This window comes from Charadrius vociferus, unplaced genomic scaffold (assembly GCF_000708025.1).
Source record: "Charadrius vociferus isolate BGI_N301 unplaced genomic scaffold, ASM70802v2 scaffold15, whole genome shotgun sequence".
In the NCBI taxonomy this organism is placed as follows: domain Eukaryota; kingdom Metazoa; phylum Chordata; class Aves; order Charadriiformes; family Charadriidae; genus Charadrius; species Charadrius vociferus.
Window position 1 is genome coordinate 5,115,807 of NW_009650064.1, and position 21,517 is coordinate 5,137,323.

The 21,517-nt window shown below is 38.9% G+C and overlaps 1 protein-coding gene across 1 annotated transcript in view; it reads right to left on the reverse strand.

Annotated features, from left to right (window-relative positions):
• MATN2 (matrilin 2) overlaps window positions 1-21,517 on the reverse strand; it is a 66,387-nt gene that overhangs the window by 16,881 nt on the left and 27,989 nt on the right. The window contains 7 exon segments of the mRNA XM_009891920.1: window positions 2,374-2,496; window positions 2,921-3,043; window positions 6,236-6,358; window positions 8,538-8,660; window positions 11,017-11,130; window positions 12,548-12,670; window positions 17,571-17,693. Of these exon segments, the coding sequence (XP_009890222.1) occupies window positions 2,374-2,496; window positions 2,921-3,043; window positions 6,236-6,358; window positions 8,538-8,660; window positions 11,017-11,130; window positions 12,548-12,670; window positions 17,571-17,693 (852 nt within the window).

Below are 21,517 nucleotides of genomic sequence, written 5' to 3' on the forward strand. Positions count from 1 at the left end.
TTCAGTCTGAACCAAATTACCTGGAGGTCTTATGCTGCCAACACAAAAATTCAAAAAAACTACTACAGAGGACAATCTTCTAACTCAACAAGTATTACATTTAAGACATGGCAATCTAAACTAGATCCCATTCTAGCAGAAAAAGAAAAAAATATCAGATAAGTAAAAATTAATATCTGCTTATACACAGCTGTGTGCAACTCAGACACATTTGTTGTTTATAAACAGAATCAAATACAAACCAGCAGCAGGGATGGCTATTACTTCAAAAGGATGAATTTTACATAGCTGAAAGCAAATATGAGCCAGAGTATTTTGGGATGGGGGAAAGTAATAATAATAATAAAAAACATCAACAAATCCAAAGTGAATGATTGTACTATTTAAGGTTATTTTACTAGATGCCCCCCAAAAATGTAGTCCCATAATCTAAAAAGAATGCCAGAGTAGTTAAAAAAGCAACCTCATCTACAAATTGAAATTGAAAACAGCTACAAGATTTGAACAAAGACTGAAAGGCACATTCACAGTATTTACTGAATATAAAAATATTAGGAATTTGAAAACGATAAAATAATAAAAGACAAGGGGGTGCATGGCCAACAAAATAAAGGATAGTATGAGTAACTTATTTAAAGACCATTAGGAACAAAAAGCATTCTAAGAATGTATTGTTAATTAATAGATAGAAAGAGTAGGATTGGCAGTCTTAATACAGAAATGTTAAAAATATTTAGTGTATTCAGATCTGAACTTATGAAATAGGCTACTGATGATATTGTTGGAGAGAAGAGTTTCATCAGCTGAGAAGTAGGTCACACAGCACCTACTGAACACACACATTCTTAAATCAGTAATTCCAGACAACTTGAAGCAAAGAGTTTTAAAAGACCTGGCTGAAGAACATCTTGGATACTTAGTATTATTTTTCAGTAACTCGTAGAACTCCAGGGAAGACCCAAAACACTGAGCAGTCTCCATCCCCAGTGTATGCACACATACTGAAAAAATACTATTGTTCCAGTGTTTGAAAAGGATGAGTAGTTCATTGTAAAGCTGTCAGCTTGACATTGATCTGCATTAAAATAATGGAATAGGTAATGTGGAACTTGATTCAGAGTAAAATCAAAGAAAAAGAACATCAATCAACTGGGTGTTATGAAAAAATAGATCCTGGAAAACTAAATAAATATCTTTTTAATTGATTATGAGGCTGGTTCATAAAGCTTATGCTATTCATACAATGGAGCATTCAGTAAGGCAGCAGTCTTGGTACTTATTGTGATCAAGAAAACAGACCACAGAACGAACATTATATGTATTAACACTGGCTAGAGAGGTCTTCAGAATAAATTGTAAATGGGGCAACATGCAGTGGCTTTCTTTCTATGAACTTGCCTTGTTCCTCTACTACTTAACATTTTTATGAACAACCCAAAAGAAAATACAGAATAATCACTGACAAAGTTTGTAGGTTACTCCAGTTTTGAGAGAATGGCAAAAAAAAAAGAAAAATACAGCAGCTGCTGATATAAGGAGACATGAATCTTTTTGCAAGATGGATAACAGCCAATCCTTTATATTTTAAAATAACCAGAATGAAGCTTATACATTTAAAACAAAGAATGAAGGCTGTACTTCCAGGATGTGGGACACCTGTGTGACTGAGAGTCTTAAACAGCTTATGATTACATTAGATAACTAACTGAACATAAACACTAGCAGAATATTTTGGCTACAGACTAACACTATCTTTAGTCATAAAAAAGACAGATAAAAAAAGATAAAATATTAAAAAAGATAGGTAGATTCATATAAGAATTAGGTGGGTTATAGTTCCTCTACCCTGGACCCTGTTATGTCTCCTGTTAGAAGACTTTGTACCCTGGTGGTGTCCCCACAAGGATACTGATAAATAGCAGAGATTTTAGGGGAGCAAGAAGAGACTTATCAAGAGATTAGAAAACATCTAAAGAGCCTGAAGAATTTTCATCTGCTTACCATTTACAAAAGAACATGCTAAGAGGTTAAGTTAAGGAACAAGTTAAGTCATGATCTGCATGAATATACACAGAACAACACACTGGCAATTAGAACTTCAACCCATCAAAGTAAAATGCAGCAATGTCTCCTATGCTCAAGATTAAAACTGAACATACTTCATCTAGAAATTAAGTTCACATTTTAAAAGCTACATTCAAACCTTAAAATTGGCTGATTTTCTGAAATGTATCTTTAGTTCAAACAATAATTAATTCATAGAAGTCTTGTGATCTATAGAGAACAATATTCCGCGATAACCACTATGAATCAGTGAATAATGCCCTCATAAAAGGAAAATGAAATTTCTTCTTTTATCCATAAAATACTTACTTCGGCATGTTTTCCCATCTTGCCTCAGTACAAATCCATCATGGCACTGGCAAGTGTATGAATCGTCATTATTAACACAAAGATGTTCACAGCCATGACTGACTGATTTGCAGACGTCCTTATCTAGGAATAATTTAGATTTTCTTTACTACAGTTTGATGAAGGAGAACATTTCCAAAACTTTAAAGACTAAAAGTAATAAACTCCTAGTAAACAAAGAATTTATCCTCCTTTTTCTCAGGCAAAATCCCCTATAAGACCTACCTCTTACACAATATGTTTCTTCAGCAGACCTCTGAGTGCAAAAAATATAGTAACATAAAATAACTTACTTTTACATGTTTTCTTATCTTCCCTCAATAGAAAACCCTCATAGCACTGGCAAATGTATGAACTATCAGTATTCACGCAAACGTGCTCACAGCCATGGTCAACAGAATTGCAAACATCTTTATCTGGAAAAAAAACAAGGTTGCCAGTTTTTAAAACATGTCTACGAATGCACAGATTATAAAAGAAATCTTCTATTAAAGATAAGAATACTTACTTCTACATGTTTTTCCATCTTCCCTTAGTGCAAATCCCTCATAACACTGGCAGATGTATGACTCATCAGCATTAACACAAACATGTTCACAGCCATGGTCAACTGAACTGCAAATGTCTTTATCTGAGAATAGTTGATGATATTTGGTTAAAGCACGCCTACAGTGAGTGTATCATGCAGGGAGAAGTAACAGCTTTTACTAGGTCTACTGGTATCATTGGAAGAAATGGGCAAAAATTTAGGCAGCAAACACTTCCAACTCTTGGTACCTGAAAAACTGTGAGTCTTTTTTGCCTCCAGTCGTATCAGTTTGGCTATTAAAATACACTACTTCTGTCCACAGAGTCTCTTACAGGCTTCAGGCATGTATAATACTACTAGTCCTATATTATAACAGTAAACTGTTCTTGTTGTATTTGTTAGAACACTTCTACAAGTCTACATACTGTAGATAGAAGTCCATGACTAATTATCAGAATACTTACTTCTGCACGTTTTCCCATCTTCTCTCAGCAGAAAACCCTCATGACACTTGCAAACATACGAGTCATCTTCGTTAACACAAATATGCTCACAGCCATGGCTGACTGATTTGCAAATGTCCCGTCCTGGAAATGATTGATATAAACGTAGGTTTTGAAAGAAAACATGTTAAAAAAAAAAAGTAGATATCAAAAGGAAGGGTTTTTTTCCAGTTTTTTTTCCTTGCCTGATGCACATGCAAAAATGTCTAATAGATACCAGTCACTCACTTCTGCACGTCTTGCCATCTTCTCTCAATACAAATCCCTCACGACACTTGCAGATGTAGGAATTGTCAGCACTAACACAAATATGCTCACAGCCATGGTTGACTGATTTGCAGACATTTTTACCTGGAATAATTTAACAGATAAAAAATTATGATGTTAGTTAAGGGCAAGATGTTCCAAGTCTCACAATTCCCAGCTACTGAATGTTCTTGTCCCTGCGAGTATACTACAAATAATTTCTAGCACCTGCTGTCTTTTTTTGTTGCAACAAAAAGGTACACCTTTGTTCTGCTAATTTTACAACCATACTGTTAAGGAAAAGTGCACTGTTCCAGTTCTAGAATTTGTAGAATTTCACATGTCCCTAGCATGCAGATTAGTGACAGACAGGGATTTCAAAAGGCACCTAAATCCCACATCCACATTTCAATTAAACTTTCTGGTGAGAAACACATCTTCCTATCATTATCTTTTTACCATCAGTAATGAACCTGCTCAAACCTGAAATACTTAAGCTTTTTTTGCCTCTATGCTTAGGTTCAGAAGGTGTTTGTCATTTTTCTACAAAGTAGGATTATAGAAGTTTGGTGTATGTAGTGTTTTAAGGGTAGCGAGAAAAACAAATTATATGATCCTGCTGTGAAATTCTGGAAAATGGTCAGCTTTAATTGGGCAAGCAGATGTTCAGTGGGCTTTTCTGATACAGAATTTAGATAGAATTCATATTTCAAAATAAAATAAAATCTATTAATTAATGTTAGATAAACTAATATCTTGCTTTCACTTTCTTCCCCACACCCTTTATTTTCCTGCAAGGAATTAGAATAGAATAGAATAGAATAGAATAGAATAGAATAGAATAGAATAGAATAGAATATTTCAGTCGGAAGGGATGTATAACCATCATCTAGTCCAACTGCCTGAACAATTCAGGGCTGACCAAAAGTTAAAGCATGTTGTTAAGGGCAGTGACCAAATGCCTCTTAAACACTGACAGGCTTGGGGCACCAACCACCTCCCTAGGAAGCCCGTTCCAGTGATTAACCACCCTCTCAGTAAAGAAATGCTTCCTAATGTCCAGTCTAAACCTCCCCTGGTGCAGCTTTGAACAGTTCCCACACATCCTGTCACTGGACCCCAGGGAGGAGAGATCAGCACCTCCCTCTCCACTTCCCCTCCTCAGGGAGCTCTAGAGAGCAACGAAGTCGCCCCCCAGCCTCCGTTTCTCCAAACCAGACAAACCCAGAGTCCTTAACTGCTCTTCACAGGACATCCCTCCCAACCCTTTCTCCAGCTTTGTTGCCCTCCTCTGGACACATTCAAGGACCTTCACATCCTTCTTCAATTGTGGACCCCAGAACTGCACACAGCGCCCGAGGTGAGGCTGCACCGACACACTGAATACAGCGGGATAATAATCCCTTTTGACCGGCTGGTTGTGCTGGGTTTGATGCCCCCCAGGATGGGGTTTTCCCTCCTGGCTGCCAGGGCACGCTGCTGACTCATGCTGAGCCTGCTGTTGACCAGCGCCCCCAGCTCCCTTTCTGCAGGGCTGCTCTCCAGCCACTCCTCTCCCAAATTATATTTGTGCCCGGCATTACTCCATCCTAGGTGCAGAATGTGGCATTTCAACTTGTTAAATTTAATCCCATTAATCCTTTCCCAATGCTCCGATCTACCTAGATCCCCCTGGACTTCTGCATAGACAGAACGTTTTGCTTGCTTCTGGAGTGTCAATACTTTTTGAGACACGCAGAATTTGTCTCTGTTTCCAGGGAATAACAATGTAAGGTAGTGTTGTAATACACAAACTGAGAATAAGGAGCTTTTCATTTGTCATGGTAATGTTTGGATGACTTTAATTTTTTTTCTGTAATTGTTTTTTACCAGCAGATATCAATGAGCTGTATGGATATTATTGGGATTAAAGCTACAAAATACTTATTGCCTGTGTATTTTTCAGAGACTTATCCATGATCCTTCTTTGATCATAGTGATCAAACCTACAAAAATTGAGAAAAATTTACAATGAATCTTTTCTTGATATCTGCCACTCAGAACTGCATAATGTAGTCAAACGTGTAATGCAATTACAGTCATCGCTTTTGCAATCATCTTTACCTCATGCTGGACAATATGAAATTTCCATTAATAATATTGCAAGTTTCATGCTGTATAAGACTTTAGAAACATTATATATTTTTTCCTTGATTTCAGAAGAAATTTACAGTTGTCCCATATAAGGACGTAAGTCAGAATAAAATAGTTTTGGATCCACAACAGTCAAATTTCAGGGTTACTTTTGAAATAGGACAGACATTTAGGGTGTGATTCAGGTGCCTAAAAGTAGGCATCAAGCACCACTTTAGGTGCCCTAGCATACCCAAGATATTGACATACTTCTGGCACATATAACACCAAAGGGGGAACTATGAACTTTTGGAATCCTCGAGCATTTTAAATGACACTCTACAGCAATGTTTAGGCAACCAAATCCTACCTTACAGATTTCTTCTAAGTGTGGAACAAAAATCTAACTCTGACTTGCCGAACAATAACTTACGTTTACATGTTTTCCCATCGTTACGAAGCCTGTATCCTTCAAAACACTGACAGGTATAAGATCTGTCACCATTTACGCACAAATGTTCACAGCCATGATCACTCAGAGCACAATAGTCAACTCCTGCAGAAGCAATTGAAGTTATTAAAAAAAATTAGCAAATAATGAATCAATTATTTTTCATCTCTAATATCTGAACGGCATATAAGCAAGTAAATATAAATACATTGAATTAAGCAATTCAATAATTCAACAATAATTCAGTTCCTTATCTGATAATATACACGTAGCTTCAATAAAATGTAAGAGGGCCTTGTGGTATACTTTCCATTCATTGCTTTAAGCAGAGTTAAGAAATCATATTTCCCTATGCTTAGCATAGCTCAGAGTCCACGTCTCAGTAGTTACAAATTGATTTAAAAAAAAAAAACACAAACAAACCAAAACACTTCAGCAATGATTTTATATACGACAGTGGCAAAGACATAAAAGCTACCTTGTGAACATTCTTCTTTAGATACAGTCTCTAAATGGCCTGATGTGAAGGTGGCAGTCCCCAGAACTCCCTCGTGGGCCTGACCCAGCTGCTCTCTGTGGCAGCAAGCAGAAAACCTCTCAGGGACCTGAGTATGCTTTGGCTTAGACTATTCAAGCTTTTGCAAAGAATTGAAAATGACATGTACTGTCAAATAGAGTCAATTTTTAATCTCAAATTTTCTACGTGTTTCTTCTCTAATACAAAGACATCGGACCCCTGGGATCCTGCGGGCAGCACTTGCTACTGGCTATTGGCTACACACACAGTGTCACTCATTTTTTTGTAATTACTTGCCAAGGTAGAAATCTGTTTACCATTCAGGTATTCCCACAGCTGTCTTAAGATACTTGTACCTGTGTATATGACACCAGAATTGTAATTCCCAGATGTTTTCCCATTAGGAGTGGTATATGTTAAATGCTAATCCCTTCCATTCAACTGCTCATTCAGCAAATCCCAAAGTGCCAAAACTCTTTCCACGATAGCCTAAAAATGTCCATGAGGTTTCAACAAGTCATCTGGAGCTCAGGAATAGGACAAATTTCTTTGCTAAATATACATGAGGAGAGGTGTACGCTGGCAAGAAGAGGAGCTATTCAAAAGGGGTCAGTTTGATTGCACAGGGGGATTCCAGAAGCCACAGCACTGTTTTAATGCTGCTGATAGGTCTCTCAGTACAGCCTGGAGGAAAATAACTCAAAGAGTGAAAAAAACACCTCTTTTTACTACAAAGGAAAAGGGATTTTCCATTTGCAAGTTGATAAAACTCCAGAGTTTGGCTGTTTCTGAATTTCCAGTGGTTCTTTTAGGTAAACGTCTAGATAAAATGTTTCTAGTAGACCCTATTGCTGTTACATGTACACTAGTTCTGCTTTTGCATTACTGTCTGCCCCTTTCTAGAGACCTGCAGTGGCAGACAGAAGCACAGTTTGACAAGGTATTGGATGGGGCTAAAAAGGTTAGTATGGTGGCAAAGACAAGGTTAAAGACAAAGACAAATTGCCTTTGCCGATTTGCCTCACTTCTCCGTAGATCATTTTTGTGACTGAGCACTGGCAGTTTGACTTCTTTTAAAACTGTGGCTCCTGAGTGCAAGAAAAGGAGCAAACTCTGGAGAGGCTCCAACACTCAACAAGCTTGAAAGATAAGGTACCTCCAAAATCTGTAGAAAAAGTGGCCAAAACCCTCTCATCAAAGAGGTCAGGAAAAGTCAACAGGCAAACTGCATTCACATTCCTCTTCTCCTGGCCCTTTCTGTATATTATTTTTTCCAGCGAAGGAAGCAATTCAGCTATTCGTGAAACTGCAATGATTCTCCATAATCATTAGATTTATAAAGGGTGGAGAACTGTCAGGACAACTTTTTTTCACTTATTAAGGGTTCTCATGCAAAATGTAAAGCTCAGCGTGGGACTCTCACTTCTCCTCCTTCCCCAGGTAAGCTGATGCAGTTTGCCTGGGGGACACTGCTGTCAAGATGACCTGTCAGTCAGACACATTTGTTATGTGACTGAAAAACTGTCCTCAACACGTGGGGATGAACAGATCTTCCAAAACTTTTCTGAATACGTGAAGATTTACAGTTATCCTGACAAGTATTGTTTCCTAAGTCCATTTTCTGTCTGTTTCTGCTTTCAAATTGTTATGAAAGTATTATCGAAATGCAGACTGTAAGAATAAATCGAAGATGTGTCCTCTTCTCTGTATGAAACCAGGAGCCTTTCCCAGGTGAGCTGAGATCAAGGAGGTTCTCACAAGACTTACGTGTGCAGGTTTTTAGGTCCTCATTAATGACAAATCCTTCAGAGCACTGACAAACATAGGAGACATCAGTATTTAGGCACAGTTGCTCGCAGCCATGGTTGCTTTCAGCACAGTGGTCCACTCCTATTGATTTGTGTTAAAAATTGAAGAAATCACGTTGGAGCCTTAGATACATACACTATGACACTGTAGTTAGTACACGATGCCTTTGCAGAGCAAGGAAAATAGATCATTACAGCTTTTTATTTAGGCAGTATACCCAACTATTTAAGTAACCTGATTTAATTGACAACACCTAAGTGCTGTTAATACAACAACCCCATTTGGGAAATAAAAAACTTGATGAAGTACAGATAATCCTTGCCAAAAGTCACAAAGGGAAACTAACGCAAAGTGGAGTGAAGGGAGAACCTTGAAGTCCCACCTGGTCTTACCTGCAGCATCATGCTTTCTTTCTTTAAAAAGCAAGACTCTGTTTTGTTCACCATGACATTTTCTTAGAGATATAGTATGAATATTAGTAACTCTTGAAATAGAAATTACGGCTTTCAGATTATTTCACAAACAGTAAACTCTTTTTCAACAGGATGAGAAATCACCAATTTAAACCTGTGAGCAGGTTCAAGCAGTTAAAGCCTAGTGGGGGACAGATACAAATTATGAGTGTCAAAGTGTCTTAGTATGTTCCTTTTCTTTGATTTTCCTGCTCTGATTCCAAATAAGATAAAATGGAATATTTTTTTAGGCTTTTATGCAGCTGGTTGAGTGAAAGATGAAGGGTGGGGGAAGGGAGAGAGGTGTGAATTTGGTTTAAAAATTATATTGTCTCATAGATTGGACAGCAAAGCTGTAGGTAGAGATACGTGCACTTGCAGATGTACTATGTAATCTGCTGACTCTCTAAGTACAGAAAAAGCACATTTTAAGAAAAAAAAGCTTTATACTGAGCTTCCTTATAGTATTTTATTGCCAACTTGTTAATGGCTATTTTTAGTTGTATAGGCCCAAATCACTGTAGCTTAACTTGATCAAAAGTAGTGGTGTTTCCTCAGACCCAAACACAGTCTCATGTCTCTATTTGCAAATCATTTACAGATGTGAACAGGCATGTCTGCAGCTGTTTGTTTACAGAAAAAAATAAATTCTGTACTTAATGTAAAATTACTTAGTTCTAAATATTGCTGTTTATTGTCTAACTAAGCAACAAGTTTACAGTAATTGGTCCAGATTTACCATTATACTTATGTAGAGATAACGTTGGCTTGAACAAGTGAAGCTGAGGTGTCAGTTTTTACTAGCTAAAGCAAGTTCCAGCTGGAACATTCTCCTTTTTCCAAGAGTTTACATCATCATGAAGAGGCTTGTGTAACTTCTCAGAGCACACAAAAAATGTGGAAAATAAAAAGAAAATACCCCCCCCACACTATCCTTTGTGAAAAATTGCATCTGTTTGGCACCATCTTTTACAATACAAACACCCACACAAACGTGAATTTTAACATTTAAATACTTTGGGTTCTTATGCAGAATCTTTTAACACACTTTCAAAGACTGGAGTAATCACAAAGCTGCTAATTACCAGGCTTTAGAAAATAGTACAACTGTAAATTTGGTCATCATGTGTACTTCATTACATGTGTAAAAAAAAAAAAGAAGTAAGAATGGGAAGGGACAGAGGAAGAGTCAGTATTTTTAAAAACAATGAGTGTCTTGGGATATATTAATTTTTACATATTCAACTTGCGGTAACCTAAACCCATAATTGTTAAAAAGTTCTAAGCTCTTGCAACACATCCAAGGTTCCTTAAATATGGCTTTATCACAAACAGTTTATTTAAAAATAATTACTGCCCAGCCTATCAATTTTTTTTTTTTTATTTCAGTGACTGAGCGTTCCTTTGGAAAAATATGTCATAAGTACATCAGGGAAAAATGCTGCCAATATTTTAGATGATGTGCAAAAGGGTTCTCTTGCAATAAAAGTATCGTCTAAAAATTGGGTGATGTCAAGTGGGCAACATTGTTGGGTTTTTCTGGTGCAACACTGGTCCCTTCTTTAGTAACATTCTTATTAAAAGAGGACATTTTATCGAACAGATCACTGAAAGTGTACACATATGGAAGGGGAAAGTCTCCACATATCTCCACATATCAGCATACATCAGTATCAGGTGTGCTCCAGTTTAAATAGTACATAGCAATGATACAGATGTTCAATGGTAAGCACTGCCTTTGTGTTAGACACCTTCACTGAACACATTTTCCCAGTTATTTGGATTGGAGATGATGCTTTATTTCTCTGTTGGATCAGGGATCTCAGTATAGCATTACTTCACTAGGCCTGGCTTGTGGTGGATTTTACAGTAACATAGGTCTGCATAGCTCAGAAAGATCTTAAAAAGGACTCATGAGCATTTTCTTATTCTCTTCACACCTCGCCTGACTGCAGTAACTAGTCGTTGCAGTTCACAAGGCACACATATTGCTGTCATATTGTTGGGCATTGCAGGATGACATTTGCACACAAATGTCTCTTCCATGTTAACACATTCATGTTCACAGTCATGCTGACCTAAAGCACAGAAGTTTACTTCTGGGGAGAGAAAAACAGTGAAGAATTCAAGCCAGCCACGAGGATTTCTCAAGTCAATGGCTTACTTTTCTTAAATGATACTGGATTCTGTGCTTTGGACACCTGTCAGTGAGCTGACGATCTGGGAGCGGATTACAAATACTTGGCTACACAAAACTTCACTTTGGCTCCCACAGACCTGTTCCTGTAGTCATCAGATGTCATGCATCGTGGTGAAGGAGTAACACCTGGTACTGCTCACCAGTGATGCTTTCTCCCTGATTTATAAAGAGGGCACACATGCAAATGTTCCGCTTTATTTTACAAGCTTATCTAATGCGAGCCTCGTTATAACGAGTGTGAGAATAGGAGCTTACTCCTGGAAATGTCACCAGGTTTACAGCAAATCCAAAGCCTCCTAAGGTTAAGGAAAAATACACCGAAATGGGAATTAGTATTTCCCTTTAATTCACATTTACATCCTTGGCAACAAATATTCTACACAATGCTGTTCTTTTGCTCCTCTACTCACCAAGGTGCATCCAATCTATAAAACCCTCGATATATTAAAATAGCTATAGATAATAAAAAACAGAATAGCACAGATTGATGTAAAAATGGTAATGTGTAGACAAAGATGCTTCATGAGAACATATCTTTAAGACTGAAAGAAAATACAGTTCCAAAAACAGATAAGGTTTATAAGCATCTAGGAATATAATTATGTTGCTCCAGGCAAGCTTCCTATTCATAAAACATCAGAAGTACAATTCTCCCCACCAAGAACTGAATCACCAGATCAGGTTAGTTCATTTTGTTGAGTATGTTCTTCTTAAACTTTAACAACATTACATTGAAAATTTGCTGTGATTCCAGGCCCCCACTCAAGAAGAGCTGTAACACCAGTCTTTTTAAAGTAAACAGTATGTGTGATTGGTTTAGAAACCTGACATTGCTGAGGCTGTTTTTATCATTTTTATAGGGAAAAGAGGGGTTTCATGTGTGATTTTAAGTTGATTTTAATAATTACATTACCTGTCCAATATTTCCCAAGCTAATGAAATACATCTATCCTTGGCTAAATGAACTGGGAAAAACAATTTAATTTTTTTTAAAGCTGTTTATGTCATTACAAGACAAGGTCAGAAAATTTCAAATAAGCAATGAACTTATTGTTGTTGATCCACACTGGTTCCTGTATTACTCCTCAGGTTTCCACAAATCTCTTCAGAAAATGTCTAATATGCAATCTAGTCTACAAAACAACAAACAGCATTTTCCAGCATGACGGGCTCAGTTAATATTCAAGTGTATAAAGAAACATTTGTTTCAACCTTAATTATAGAGGAAACTTTCATCCTTTCAGAAAGGAAACCATTCACAGCAGGTTTAAGAAATAAAAGCAGATGAACTTTATTATGTCCAAAGGATTACTCACTTTTGCATGTTTTCTTATCTGGATTAAGTCTAAACCCCTCTTGGCATTGACAAAAGTAGGAATCATCTGTATTAACACATTCCTGTTCACAGCCATGGTCTTGAAGAGCACAATAGTCTGGTCCTAAATGGGAAAAAATTGTGTCAGTGAAGAATATAATTCCTCAGAAATAAGCTAAGTAAAAACCAGTTACTTTGTTTTCTTTTCTTTATCGTATTTACCGCATAGCGTGTACCACTATTGATGAAGGCAAAGAACCTGACATTCACTTAGATGCAGTGTCTGACCATCACTTAGTTTTATATCAGTGGAGTTAATTAATTTATACTATTGAAAGAATGGTCTTAACTCCTCAGCACTGTTAAAAATAGATAAACAAGTCACAAATCTACTAAGTCACATTTTTAAAGACATTCAGCTGCTTTTGAACACCTCATTACACAATCTGAAAAATTACATTCAGAGGTTAATTATTATTCCCAGAAGTAATTGGCTTCCTGAGGCTGGAACTGTTCTTTCTTGTATGTGTGATGGGCTAACGCAATTGAGCCTTTTATATATATATTGAGCCTTAGCAATAATAAAGCAACTATATTTTCAGGACAAACAAAGTGGAAGTGACTTTGTAAGAAAACCTGAGAGGAGTATTTTATCATTTACAAGCTCCACTTCATATATTTATAGAACATTTCATTTACCAAAGGTTTTTATGACAGCATATGCACATACATATATGTATACACAACACAAAAAAAAAATAATTAGAAAATATGGTTTGCTCAAGAGTACACTAAAGAGACAGAAACCATAAAGCCATGTGTGTGCACCAGAAGAATGTAGCTGTACATCTTCTGGACCTACTCAGTGCTGGGTTGCATTTATCTGCCCAAATCCTTGCTAACTGAAATGCACACAACAGACTTTTCCTGTGTAACTGATTCTAAAGATGACCACAAGTATTGAAAAATATGTTTTATTATCTTTGTTGGAGCCTTGAGGCTACTATGTTTGAAACACTAGAAACACATTTCACAGGGCTTCATTAACACAGTCCAGATTAAGGATGCTAACAGAAGGCCTCTACCAGCTACACACATCTGAATCTACCCACAACTCAAACCTGAGACTTCCCAAAAGAACAACAGTTGAGGCTCAGCACCCCTAAGTACAAGCAGAAACTACCATCTGTCCTCCTGAGGGGAGCAGTAAAAGTGGCAAAAGTCCCCTCAACAGTTAACTTAGTAGCTAGGAATTACTTCTACCTGCCTCACTGATAATCTGAATTCGCTGCTCTCCTCCTGCCACACATAGAGTACTCTGCTGCTGTTGTCAGGGTTGCTCTCATAAGCCATGTTCCTTGTATTTCCTTCTGAGAAGTTTGGAGTAATTCCCAGAGAAAACATTTGTCAGATATGCATGACCACACTGATAACATTTACATTTTCAAGCTTTTCTCTGTAGCCATGAGCATGAAAGCTTACTTTCTATTTTTGAAAGGAAAGCCAGGATTCTGAGATAATCACGAGATGTTGGGAGCTGGCGCCCCAGGCACAGGTCTGCTTGCTGGTGCAGAGCTCTGGTCTGGCGTGGGTGTGAGGCTTGGCGAGTTGGCAGTCATCCCTGAGATTCAGTACGTAAGCCAAATATGTAGAAATTTATGTTAAAGGTTTTAAATTTACAAACATTTTAAATCCAGTGATCTGAAGTTTGTTTCTTCATGTTGTTTATGCTGACTCAAAGGCAGCATGATTCATAACATATGAGAGCTAGGGGACACTTCTGCTCTAAAGAGCGCTCACGCTGTCTTGACTTTCACAGCATGAAGAGCTACTCAGTTCTTTCATTTGTGCTTTATTTTATTAGCAAGGCTCAGGAGATATCAAGTATAAGGAAAAGTGGCTTTGTAAGTTTTATTTATGCTTAGATTCAGGACGTGCATGTTGAAAGAGAATGATTTGACATGGTATTCGCTCATTGCCCCCTGACTACTCCTTCTGAATCAAAGTCTACGGCCTACCATTTCCAGTCACTTTGATTTTTCCCTAATTGCAACCTGATGGAATTTTTTTCCCTCAATTTTAAACTAATTTAAAGCATTTAAAACAAAACAGAATGCAATTAAGATGGCAGAGGTACATAGAGCTGTGAGAAGCCTTGTCTGTGGCCTCTGCCTTTTGGCTTGCGAGCTGCATTTAATGCCCGTCTCTCACCCTTGGTTCTCGCCTGAGCTATGCTATAGGTACGCCTGTGCCTGGCCTTGCATTTTGCTGATCCTGAGCTGCAGACTGGCTGACTTGGTTTCCTGAATTGACCTCAGACCTCTCTTGACACTATGGACTTGTCTGATGATCATTGGATAGTTGGCTGAGCCTGGTTACTGTCATAGGACCTGTTTTGTTCTTCTTTTTTGGATACTGTGGGACCAAAGGCCTTGTCAGAGAGATTACTGACCCTGCTTGCCTTGTAGCCACCCTTGGCTCCCAGCTTGCACTCCCTTGCGGAGCAGTGTACTTTTGAGTTACATGTTAAGGATCTCCTCCATTCCACAGAGATCCATCATGAAAGCACAGACGTGAGTGATCAAGATCAGAGGGGAAATGACAATGGGAATGTGGTGGTGGAGTCTGTTACCCCATCTGACCAAAAAGATGTAGTGAATAAGGCTTTCTATAAACAGACAGCAGAAGTCTCCAACTGATAGGCTTTTCTTCATATCGGAAATTTCAACCATCCAAACACCCACTGGGAGAGTAAGACAGCATTGTGCAGGCAACTCAGGAGTTTCTGCACAGACTTGCTGACAACTCCCTAACATAAATTCTTGAGGGGTGATCTTCTTCTTGACTTGCTGCTGTGACCATGAGATGACTGAGTTCATAATCCAGAATCCTGTAAGAGGATTCATCGATGATCTGGATGAAGGGATAGAGTGTACCATCAGCAAGTTTGCTGATGACACAAAACTGGGAGGAGTGGCTGACACGCCAGAAGGCTGTGCTGCTTTACAGCATGACCTTGACAGGCTGGAGAGTTGGGCAGAGAGAAACCTTATGAAATTCAACAAGGGCAAGTGTAGGGTGCTGCATCTGGGGAGGAATAACCCCATGCATCAGTACAGGTTGGGGGCTGACCTCCTGGAGAGCAGCTCTATGGAAAGGGACTTGGGAGTCCTGGTGGACAACAGGACAACCATGAGCCAGCAATGTGCCCGGGCGGCCAAGAAGGCGAATCGCATCCTGGGGTGCATCAAGAAGAGTGTGGCCGGCAAGTCAAGGGAGGTCATCATCCCCCTCTACTCTGCCCTGGTGAGACCGCATCTGGAGTACTGTGTCCAGTTGTGGGCTCCCCAGTTCAAGAAAGACAGGGATCTGCTGGAGAGGGTCCAGCAAAGGGCTACAAAGATGATTAGGGGATTGGAACATCTCTCTTATGAGGAAAGGCTGAGGGACTTGGGTCTCTTTAGTCTAGAGAAAAGAAGATTGAGGGGGGATCTTATTAATACTTACAAATACTTAAAGGGAGGATGGCAGGGGGATGGGAACAGTCTTTTTTCAGTGGTGCCCAGTGATAGGACGAGGGGTAACGGGCACAAACTTGAGCATAGGAAGTTCCATCTTAACATGAGGAGGAACTTCTTTACTTTGAGGGTAGTGGAGCACTGGAACAGGCTGCCCAGAGAGGTTGTGGAGTCTCCCACTCTGGAGACATTCAAAACCCGCCTGGACGCCGTCCTGTGCAACCTGTTGTAGGTGACCGTGCTCTGGCAGGGGGGTTGGACTAGATGATCTCCAGAGGTCCCTTCCAACCCTAACCATTCTGTGATTCTGTGAAGCAGAATTCAGACTCCATATTTTACAAGCGCAGATTTCAGCTTATTCAGGGAATTGCTAGGAAGAATCCCCTGGGAAAGAGCCAAGAAGAGAAAGGATGTCCAGGAGAGCTCGATGATTTTTAAAGAAAACTTTAAACTAAGAGCTCAGGAACAAATGATCCTATCATACTGGAAAATCTGCTTAGATGATCAAAGAGCTTCTCAGTGAACTAAACCAGAAGGAAAATAGTAGAGGGAGAAAGAAGGACCAAGAAAAAAAGACAAGTATAAAAGCATTGTTTAGGTACTTTGGGACAAAACCAAAGCCCAGCTGGACCTATGACTACTGAGGTACGCTAAGGGTAATAAGAAGGGAGTCTACAAATATGCTGGTAGCAAAAAGAAAGTCACAGATCGGAAAGAAAGTGGGTCTGTTGGCTAGGGGAACAACTTAGTAATAAGCAACACAGAAAAAATAATGCCCTTGTTATTCCTGGTTCTCATAGAAAAAGCCTGCTCCCAGATTTCTATGTGTACCAGCACAGTTTGGGAAGGAGAGAGGCTAGCAACACCGGTTAGTGATTACTTAGAGAAACTAGATATACACAGATCCATGTGGCTGGTATGGGATGACTGGTGTTAGCCTATGGGTGCTGAAAGAACTAGGTGATGTGACACCACTGTCTATCATGTATGAAAATTCACAGGGACCAAGAGATGTTCCTGATAACTCAAAAAGGCTGACATTACACTCATCTTTAAAAAAACGTAAGAAGAAAGACCCAGGGAACATAAACCAATCTGCATCATTTCAGTCCCAGGATCATCGGGCACATCCTCACAGAATTGTCTTGTACAGACTTGTTTGTTTACCTAGCCAGGGAGATGATATTCTAACTGAAAAATCTGGATAATCAAAGAGACTATGCAAGACAAAGCTCTTGGTTTTACTATTGAAAAAGGAGCCTCGTCTCATGTTAAAAGCTTCCTGTTCATAGAAGGGACCCCTACCCCTACTTCCTCTCCCCCCAAAACATACTACCCCCAAAACCAACTTTCATTGCTTTCATGACCTTTGGCTTTGAGGCCACTCCCAACATTTTCTATACCTGTTGCATTATTCAACGTTCCCAAGACCAGTGGGAGCATTATTGCTGAGAACTGGAAGACAGAAGTACAAACTGTTCATAATTAATACTTATCACAACTTACTTCTGCAAGTTCTTTTGTCTGGATTTAAAATGAACCCTGGGTGGCATCGACAGTAATAGGACTCCTCAGTGTTAACACATTCATGTTGGCAACCTTGGTTATCCAAAGCACAGTAGTCTACAACTGAAAAGGAACAACACCAACAAGTACAATTAGAAAACCAAAATTAGAACTATTATGCATAGAGATTATGGTACTGGTTACAAACAGTAGCTATAAAAAAGGAAAAGCTGACATAATTTATGTCCTGAAGAGCCTTTCTGCAAAAAGTAGTGGACATTCAATACCAGTTGGTACATCAGATTTGATATGAGTCCTGGAAAATTTTTCCTACCCTTTGAACATTTATCAACACTCAGATTGTCAGGAGCCTTGTCAACATGTTTTCTCAGATCTGGAAACCACGCCTCAGTCAGTAACTCTGTCCAGATGTTCACACTGTAGACTAGGGCGTAGCAAAGTATGTTTGATTGAGTTCTGTCTTCTGTCTCTCCAATCCCAGCCCTGGAATTGCTCTACTTTTCCTTAGTTCCCTCCCAGCTGTACTAGTTCTCAAGAGCTGTTCCTGTAGCCTGAGGATATAGGAAACCCATGGCAATACCTTCTACACTGAGGACTGTCACAGTACATTCATTCCCTTTAATGGGCTCCAGATTCATCCTGAACGAAGCAGTTGCAGCTACGAAGCCTGAGAGCTTCAGGCTGATATTCACCACTGATATTTTGCTTATATAATGCCTTTTATATGAGAAAAATAAAACATCTTAGCTTGTCCAGTCACTTATTTCATAAGCCTGGTCATTTATTACACAAACCCATATTTACAAGACTGACTGCCAAAGGGTAATAAGGTAATACTTTAAGTGTTTATTCAGTCAAGCCCACTGAAAAGTGCTAAAAAAAAGTGAAATGATTTGGGGTTTTTTCTTCGCAGGTTAAGCTCTTTCTTCACAAAAAAAAGTCTTGGAAGAAATTAAAGATAAGTCACAAAGCAGGTGTTCCGTCCCCAAAGACCTGCCAGGCCCAGATTAGGCAAGTTTACCCGATTCTTTCTGCAGAAGACAGTAATGTGCTCAGCTTCACATAGACACTTAAGGAGACAGCTTCCCCTTCTTTGCCAAATGAGTAATTTTTTCATTACTTTATACTGCTGAGCCTCCCGAATTGCTTTAAGAGGCAGTAAATTGTTTTAATGAAATCAGTTTCTTCAATAGCCCTGCCTTTGCAAATCATGTGTATACTCAGGTGTACTAAGATATTTAGTCAAGGTCATCTAGTCAGGAAAGAGGATAATCCATTTAGTTACTTTGAAAGAGCTTCTTTTAACTCTTCAGAATATTTGTGTTGAATCAAGTCAAATTAGACTACTTACTGGCTGCTATGTGAGACCATTTTCCTGGCAAGCACCTTCCTGTTTCCAGACTGAATAGCTTCATATAAAAATGTATTTACTGAATATATATTTCAAGGATATAATGTGTCATACAATTAGTCTGCTTGCCTCTTAAATTCATTCTAACCATACACACATTTTCAAGTGTTTTAAAAGACACACTAAGAAATAAGTAAGCCAAAGAATATATCATTTTTTTTTAACATCTTACCTGAGAAAAACTCCATATGGATCACTCCATAAAGTCACCTTCTCCTCTGCATTTAAACCATAATGAAATGCATTTCTACCATAACACCTGCCACTGCCTGACTAATAATTATGAAGGGAAGGGAGGGGAGGGGACTATTTCAGTCGGAAGGGATGTATAACCATCATCTAGTCCAACTGCCTGAACAATTCAGGGCTGACCAAAAGTTAAAGCATGTTGTTAAGGGCAGTGACCAAATGCCTCTTAAACACTGACAGGCTTGGGGCACCAACCACCTCCCTAGGAAGCCCGTTCCAGTGGCTCACCCTCTCAGTAAAGAAATGCTTCCTAATGTCCAGTCTAAACCTCCCCTGGTGCAGCTTTGAACAGTTCCCACACATCCTGTCACTGGACCCCAGGGAGGAGAGATCAGCACCTCCCTCTCCACTTCCCCTCCTCAGGGAGCTCTAGAGAGAAATGAAGTCGCCCTCCAGCCTCCGTTTCTCCAAACCAGACAAACCCAGAGTCCTTAACTGCTCCTCACAGGACATCCCTTCCAGCCCTTTCACCAGCTTTGTTGTTTGAGAGACAACTAAACAGGTCTTAGAATGCTTTGTTATCAACCTCTGAGCAACTTTGACCCTAAGCAATTTCAGATGACAGTTTCTTGAGGGAGGAACTGTGCCTTCTTATGGCTTTGCAGCTGCTAATGTACCGTGGACAGAAACAGAAAAAACTCAATGAAATGAATAACTAATTTTTCCAGGCTTGCTTTTTTCCATTTGTAGTCATTCTGAGGACCTCTTACACACAGAAGTAGGTCTGTTGGCCCGTAAGAATAATAAGCATATCAATTCAAATAATGCGTTTCCACTAACACAATTAAGAAGTGAAAACATTCTCATGACAGTTGCTGTTGGAGATAAGTATTATTCCCTTTTTCCAATAATTTTTGTATACAAATTGCCCTAATTCCAGTGAGGCTTAATCTTGCAGACCGGTACTAGTCATTGGCCTACAAATTCATTTCACTTTTAGCTTCGTGTTTCATTTTGGTGGTACGTGCTTAGAAAGGAAACTTGTCAACAGCATTCCAGTCAGCAAGTAGGTAGGTTGTCCATGGAGTTAAATATTCCTGAAAAAACTGAGAGAAATTATAAATCTATATTTCTTATATTGAAGTACTGTAATCTTTAGTTGGTATGCAGAAAATATACACAATTTGTAAACGAGCAAAGCAGAATAATATTTTTCTAATTTTCTTTAAAGTTCTACTATGTTCATATTTCTGTATTGAGTCATGAGATATACACTAGAATGTGAACAATTAGATATCTCACTGTTTTCAATCTTAGCCCATGACTATTTCCATAAGAAACTTTTCTAAAGGATGAATTAATGACCTTTTTAGTGAGCAAGCAATTAATTCAGTTATCATCTCCCTGTGTCTGTTCCACCCTGTTTTTCTGGCTTGGAATTAGTTGGTAAGTGACAAGAGCCATCTTTTACTTCCAGTTACCAGTCCTGCACTCTAGGTGCTTACATTGCCCTCTCTGAACTGTGGACAGCATGGGTCACCTTTCTCTTGTATTGTTGTTTTATTCCTGTGATATTTATATTGTTTTTTCAAGCTTAGGAGAACAAAGTAAGTTAAGGAGAAGGGTAGAGAAAAAGGGTAAGAAGAAAAGGTGACAGAATAAGTAAAGGCATAAGGAGAATAAAGAAGAAAGTGGGGAAAGATAGAAAGCAGCCAAAGAGCGGTGCCAGGAGTGCAGAGAGGTGCCAGCAGCCAAACCACTGCCAGGAGAAGAAGTCCCAAGCCCAACAGCTGCAGCAATACGGAGACAGGGTAGCACTAGAGCCAGGAAAGAGAAGACAGCATGTCCAGCAACACCAAGAAGGTGGAGAGACTGAGTGTTCAGCAGCATGATGGAGAAAGAATGGCTCATTAACAGCAAACTTCAACTGACAGCATTTTTTTCACATGAAAGGAGGGCAGTTAACATGGAAAGCTGTTTAAAAAGGCAAAGTGATAGTGCTCTGTCAGCCATACTTATCACTGAGCAGACAGTTCCAAATATTGTTTAGTCTACAAATTTGTTCATAAACTGCGTATTGCAAACACTCAGAGTGGTTAGCTATTCAGTCCTCACTTTTAATGGACACGTTGTGAGCTGCTTGGTTGAGAGATTTTATTTAGCTATTGCCATGCAGGTAACTGGCTGACACACGTGTCAATGACCTAATTAGTATTGCCTTTGATCCTTAACCAGAGAAATCAGCCCATCAGAAAAGCGGAAGAGAACTTAATAGATGTGCCTGTGAAATGAGTTTTCTGCACTTTCTCGTTTACTTCTGATGGAG